Raw genomic sequence first — 7,155 nt, forward strand, 5'->3', positions numbered from 1 at the left:
AGCACTATAAAAAGCCACCATACATATGTGGTGTATATAAATTTTTTGTGCTTTATTAATTGAAGGACTCGTTTAGTTGGAAATAAATTATCTCAAAATAATTAATTTTGGATGAAACTTTATATATGAGATAACTTATTTTCTCACTATGACAATTAAAAGTGGATAAAATAATTTTATATTTTATAACATAATTATTATATCTTATATCTCACACCAAAAGATTTCTAAAAATATAACGACCATGTTTTGTTAAAGTTTAAAATTTTAAAGACAATTATGACGCTTTTCGTTATTAATGTGAAAAACGTATACTCCATCTATCTCAAAGAATCTCTTACTTTTATTTGTAGTCTATTAAAAAATAACTACTTTTTATTTGATAATTTTTTAACTTTCACGTGACATATTAAAATCACAAAATTAAATGATATTTTAATACAACTACCATAATTAAAAGTATTACATATTTATTTTCTAAACTTTATATCAAATAAATTGAAATCGAGGCCAAACAACCAAAAGTAAAGTTTGAGAAAGTGTGTGGAACCATAAAAAAAAATTGCAGATAGTGATAGGTATTTTATCTCAAGTTTCAAGTCCTAAATACGAAATCACTTTAGTAAAAAGTATTTTACTTCTCAAACTAAGAGGGTATTTAGATGGACTTAAAAGTTGATCAAACCTATTTTTTAAGTTAGTTTTTTATTTCTAAAAGTTTTTGGCAATATATAAAAATAACTTAAAATAAGTAAAAAATGACTTCAAATAAGTTAGGAAATGTTTGACAAGTTAAAAAATAAGTTAAAAATTAAAAACAGTTTTCCCTACTTTTTATAAACTATTTTTTCTAAATTAATCCAAATGGGTTAGACGAAATGTAATGCGCGTGGGCTAGCATTACACGTTGCGCATTGTGGAAAAAATCAAAATGATACGAATCCGAAGATGACCTCATGTACCTGACGTCATGAAATTTGTGAATGGAGGGACGGACGGACGCATTTATATTCTCATTCAGCAGTAGGCAGTAGGCAGTAGGCAGTAGGCAGCAACCAGCCAGGGAGAAAAAATACACACAGAAAGCATTGACATAACAGATCGAATACACATTATATTATATTAATGAGAGAATAAAGAGAAGTAATTGCACTAGCAGCAGTATTGACAATTAATCAGTTAGCCGGCTTGAATGCTACTTATGGACGGAGAAAAGAAGAGGAAGAGAACAGCAATCGGCGCCGGAGATCGGAGTAAGGATGAGGTAGAAGCTACTGTGAAAGAGGAGGAGTCGCCGTCAGAGGCGGAGGTTGACGAGTTCTTCGCGATCTTACGGAGGATGCATGTGGCGGTGAAATATCTCCAGAGAAATGCTCAGATTCGGCCGGAAAACGTTAACGCATCGCCGGACGGTGCTAACGGTGTCGCAGTTGGACAGAAGAGAGAACGGGGAATCGTGAGAAAAAGTGATTTGGACCTCAACACTCTGCCGGACGGCGGAGACTAATTAACGCAGTTTAAGCATAGGTTAATTACATAAATGCACCCTTAATTATCGTAGATTCTTAAGATTGATCTGCTGCACAGATTAATTAATTAAAGCCTTTTTTTTATATATATTTCTCCGGTAAACGGTTTGCTCTTTGTGATTTTCTTTAATAAATTTAATTTATTTTATCATTACATGTTTCATGCTTGCAGCGCATGCATAATCTTTTCATACCATTTGATTTCTTTGGAATATGTTATTATAATTTATAAGTGTATAATTTTTAGATATATAAACTTTCATGTCTAAATTTAAAATCAAAAATAAATTTTTTTACTCTCGAACCGAACCGCATGACAAAGTAATATGATCAGAAATTGAGTTCTACAATAAAAACCAACCGTGGAAGTTACAAATTGAGTTCTTTTCATGTGGAATTCAATAGTTTATATATATATATATATATATTATGAAAAGGGGTTTAAAATATAATTTAAGTAAACAGAAGAGCTTTTGGCCCAAAACATGCATAAATTATACCTGATTTAAATTACATTCTTAAATTATTATTTTTAACAGAAAACATCCTTTAATTATTTAAAATTTGATAAATTTCATCATTTTGTTCAAATTTGTCAAAAATTAACAAATTCTTCACAAAAACATGTACGATTCACACTACTCTCAACAAAACTCCTTAAATCACCCCAATAAACCTTTTATGTTCATTCTTCTAAAATAATATTGTGAATTTTTTTAGCAATAAAGTTTTATATTGTCTTCCTTTTAATTAGCAATTTTGTTTTTATTTACTTTTCATTTGATTTAATATCAAAGAATTATCAGTTGAAATGTTTTCTTCTCGCTGAATCTGTAAAAAGTGGTGTCGATCGAAGATTTTTACTTCTAATAATGAAAAACGAAACCCGTTTACTAGAGATCAAAATCAGCTAAATCTTGATCACCTCAACTATCAATTTGTCCCAGAAAATTATTGATCTAATGACATTTTGACTTTGCAAAGTGAAGATGGTATGAAATTAAACTCCAACTCCACTCAGTTGGTAAAGGGGAAGAGCAGATCATGTCTCCTCGTAGACTCACACCATTCTAACATTATTTTTTTTAACAACAACCAAGGGTTTCAAAAAATAAAAAAATTATTTTTGAAAGCTTTTTCCAACATGTAATAAATTATAGAATTTTTTTTGAGTATAGTATGAATTGCATATGTTTTTGTGTGAATTCACTAATTTTGACAAATTTTTATAGAGGGATAAAAGTTGTTAAGTTTTAAATATTTGGAGGATTTTTTTTGTTAAGAAGGATAATTTAAGAATGTAGTTTAAGTTTGGGGTATAATTTAAGGATATTCTATGTCAAAAGCTCTAAACGAAATTTTATTTTATTAATTTTTATTCTTCTTTAATAATTATTTAACTCATTATTTGATTGAGTCAAAATTGTCCTTATTTTACACAAAATTTAACCGGTGACTAATAAGAACATATTTGAACTGACATGCATATATTAAGGTATGTTTATTCCAATTTACTTTCTAACTAAATATATGTAATTACTTGTGAAGTTGCATTTTTTAAAGCAATTTAGTTAAACTATATTGAATTTTTCACCATTTTAAGTCAACACATTGTCACATTGACACAATATGAGTCTAATTTTAAGGAGTCTGGAGTCAAAAGGGTAAAAAAAATTGTCAAAAATTTCAAAAGGGCACATCAAATTTTTTTAAAACCAAAAGGGCAAAATCGCTTCTGATGAAGCGATTTCCCTCCGACTAAATTAAAATAGCAGCAATTTTGTAAAAAAAGAAAAAAAAATTAATTAAAAATCGCTGCCACAGCAGCGATTTTAAATCAGAATTTTTTTTTTCCTTACACATCGCTGCAGGGGCAGCGTTTTTCATGCCTAGTGCTATTATTTTCATGCGTATTGTTAATTATTAATAATATAAAAATGATAAACAAGACAAACAGTATACTCAATAAAATTGTTGAAGCACGAGGAAAATTGAATTATATATCATAAATAATAATAAAAGAATATTAAATTTTGTTGTTGTCGTACGATTTTCAGGAGCGATTTTCTTCTTACAAAAGTTGTCATACATTAAAAAAATAAAAATCGCTGCTAAGATCGCTGCCTTAGAAGCGATTTTCTCAAAAAAAAAATCTTCAAAATCGCTGCTATTTTCTCAAAAAAAAATGGTTTAATCTACTAAAAATCTAAAATATATAAATTTTACATGAATATGTAAACAAACTTGCATAAAAATCGAAAAAATTAACGGAAAATTCGTAATATGTACAATGCGAAATATAAAGAAATTTGCTTGAATTAATAAAGAGATTTCGTTTAACAATAAAGAAAATTTCTTGATGAACAACAATTTAGCACCTTGAAGAAAGATAAACTTGAAACGTGAAAGGTGGAAAAGAAACGTGAAAGTTGGGGAAGAAACGTGAATGGTGATGAAAAAAGGTTAATGGTATTGGTTTAATTTTTTTTTCCACTTTAAACGGTTATTGGTATATAATTTGTTTCAATATAGGACTCTTTCTATAAATTAAATTAATTTAAAATATTAAAATCTGAATACATATTATTTTATAAAAATATTGTCATTCTGCCATTTTAAATAAATATTTTAAAGTGTTGTTATTTTGACTAATTATATTAGGTATTATGACTTAATTGCTAATTTTCCCTTTTAATTTCCCACTGTTCGGTAATTTTTCCATATAGATATAATACTGGGGCTTCATTTCCTTTTTACAGTTATGGAGTGAAGTAAAAGGCCTTGGCCTTGTGAAGTTTCTTTAGGCCCATGACCATGAGGCTTATATTGTGAAGATCTAAAACTGATTTCAACCAGCCGTCTTATCCCCAACTTTGCGATTTATATCTGGATCATTTATGTAACGATAAGGTCATATGTGATTCACCTATATATCGGGGATGTATATCAGATCTAAATCGCATAATTGGGGTATATAGTCCCCTTGTCCCTAAAAAAAAAGAATTGTCAACTGAGTTGGACACTAAAATGATAAGATAAAATAATCTCATGAAATTTCTCGAAATTATTATTCTTATCCCACCAATCAAACGATTCTAAAATTTGGCTTAGCCCAACATTTTTGTCCTCAAAAGTCAAATTTTCAAATCAGTAACTTCATTTGGTGTAGAAGCATAATTTCCACACAGCAAAATGTCTTCTCAATTTCTTATCACTTTACCTTGATTATAACATCGATCGTTTTAAGTCGTCAATTATTTATTCAAAAAAAAATATTTAAAGTATGTATCAGTAAGTGTTGATTAAAGAGACGTAGTGGGATGGGTGCTTTAATTTCTTTAATGGAATAATATAATCATAATAATAATAACGTGGATGTACCATGTTTTCTATTTGAATAAAATATGTTGACTCATCGAGTCTTTGTCTTTATTTTATTCCCGAGAATATCGGTCATTTGTTAATATTGAAGAAAAATAAAAAAATAAAAAGAAGTGCGACCATTGAAAAATAATAAAACAAGCCCGAATTAAAGGAGCATAAAGTTCAATCGAGTAGAAATATAAACAATTGAACATGTATTTTGATAATTTTTTAATTATAGGTACAAAATACTCCATCGATTAATCGTTAAATGTCGATATTTGATTTGACATACTTCTTAAAAAATAATAAGTAAAGTCCCCACTATATACATATATATACTTAGCCAATGACACACGTTCTTTGGGACAAAGAACCTTACTACGGGTCGACAACCAGACAACGTGTGCATGCATCACTTCTAACACAAACTTTGAACCCAACACGATGTGCGGGGGCATACTAGACACAACACAACATGTGTTGCTCTTCCAATCGTTGAATCTTACCTCTAAATTGAGCCATTTTCAAAGTGGACAAGATACTAAACATAAAAGACATACTAAGCTCTCATTGATGTCTTCGGACTTCCTGATTTTCTTTTGGAGTATGAACAAAATACATTTTTTGTAGGGATTCCCTCGATTTTTATTTTCAACTAATATGTGCAATTGTCGCTCACATGAAACCTTTGCTCTTTTTTGACATTTAAAGTATTTGTTACTATCACCAAACTTCGCATTGACCGTCACTCCGCATATCCGTGTATATAGTTATTATATAGATATATTACAATTTGCTAAATATTTGACGAAAATAAAAAAGTGTTCACATTTGATAAACTTTAAAAGCATACTATTTTGATCCAATATCAAAACACAAGGGACTAATTTTGTCATTCTCTCCAAGTTAATTTACCAAAAAGGAGGTGTTGTGTGACGCGCAGAAGGAAGTGCGTGGGTGAACTTTACAAGTTGCGCATTGTTGAAGCATCAAAATGATAATGCCATGAGATCATATTCCTGACATCAGCAAATTTGTGAATCGGTGGAATGCATTAATAATTAATCAACAACCATCCATGGAGAATAGACTTCATAGACTATTCTAGAGAGGAGAGAATAAAATTAAGATTAACGACAACGGCGAGGCTACACTGATGGACCGGCACAAGAAGCGGAAGAGAACAGACAACGGCGGCGCTAACGGCGTCGATCGGAGCAGGCATGAGAGAGAAAGTTCTGTGAAGGAGAACACCGCAGTATCGAAGCCGCCGCCGCCATCGGAGGCGGAGGTTAACGAATTCTTCGCGATCTTACGGAGGATGAACGTGGCAGTGAAATATCTTCAGAAAAATGCTCAGATCGTTGAAGTAGAAGGTAGCCATAAGAGAGTTGATTTGGATCTGAATACTCTGCCGGAAAGCGGAGATTAACGCCGACGAAGCTCCTAAGTGACCGAATTTTAGACGGTGACGGTCCGTTTTGTACTCTGTACAGGTTAAGTACTTGCTCTTTTCTTTATAACTGACAACGAATTTGCAATCGCTTTTTTGGAGAATTATAGCGGCTACTATTTTGTTAGGTTTTCAACTTTGTAACAAAAATGTCCAACATGTTTAAATTTGCATCAATAAATTTTCTTTAGTATTTTACTTATATAATAATAAATAAATAAAAATATAATTACCGTCAAACGAACAGATTGGGATATTATGCTCTAATTTTATTTTTTAATTCATAAGTGTAACCAGATTTATACTTCAAAATTTTTATTTAATTTAATCCATTCTTGTCACTCTACTTGGTTATTTAGCAATTTTCTGTCAAGTAATGTTTAGCAATTTCATTTGTATATTTTATAAATTAAATTTTTTTTTCAACTACGCATAAGATATATTGAGAAATTGAATACAAAATGGTAGAATTAGATTCATAATACTAAGAAATAATTAAATATAAATTCCCTGTGCAAGAATAAATTGTAGTTATAAAATTGGGGAATAAGGCATAACACTCATTGCTCTTTTATAAATTTTATTTCTTGAATAAATTAGGCTAAACTTTTTGACTTTTAACACATGTTAGCTTTTGGGAAGAAGAGTAAGGAAAGTGATATGCAGCGAAAAGGAAATGAAAATAATTATCCTTGTCCATTTATTTAGACTCAGCGAAAAGAAAAAAGATTATATATGTTCTAATCAATCATGTTAAAATGTTTACATGTTTTTTTATCAAACAAAACAGAAAATAACAGCTAACTT

The 7,155-nt window shown here is 30.0% G+C and overlaps 2 protein-coding genes across 2 annotated transcripts; both read left to right on the forward strand.

The window, feature by feature from the left end:
- The first annotated feature begins 1,072 nt into the window (after nt 1-1,072).
- On the forward strand, nt 1,073-1,683 carry LOC125832611 (uncharacterized). The gene has a single exon (XM_049511804.1). The coding sequence runs from the start codon at nt 1,193-1,195 to the stop codon at nt 1,505-1,507; it is 315 nt and encodes a 104-aa protein (XP_049367761.1). The 5' UTR covers nt 1,073-1,192; the 3' UTR covers nt 1,508-1,683.
- A 4,229-nt stretch (nt 1,684-5,912) lies between these two features.
- On the forward strand, nt 5,913-6,545 carry LOC125832612 (uncharacterized). The gene has a single exon (XM_049511805.1). It carries the CDS (start codon nt 6,052-6,054, stop codon nt 6,325-6,327), a length of 276 nt encoding a protein of 91 aa, XP_049367762.1. The 5' UTR covers nt 5,913-6,051; the 3' UTR covers nt 6,328-6,545.
- The last annotated feature ends 610 nt before the right edge of the window (nt 6,546-7,155 follow it).

Source organism: Solanum verrucosum, unplaced genomic scaffold, assembly GCF_900185275.1.
Source record: "Solanum verrucosum unplaced genomic scaffold, falcon-dt-bn FXZP01000009.1, whole genome shotgun sequence".
Classification (NCBI taxonomy): domain Eukaryota; kingdom Viridiplantae; phylum Streptophyta; class Magnoliopsida; order Solanales; family Solanaceae; genus Solanum; species Solanum verrucosum.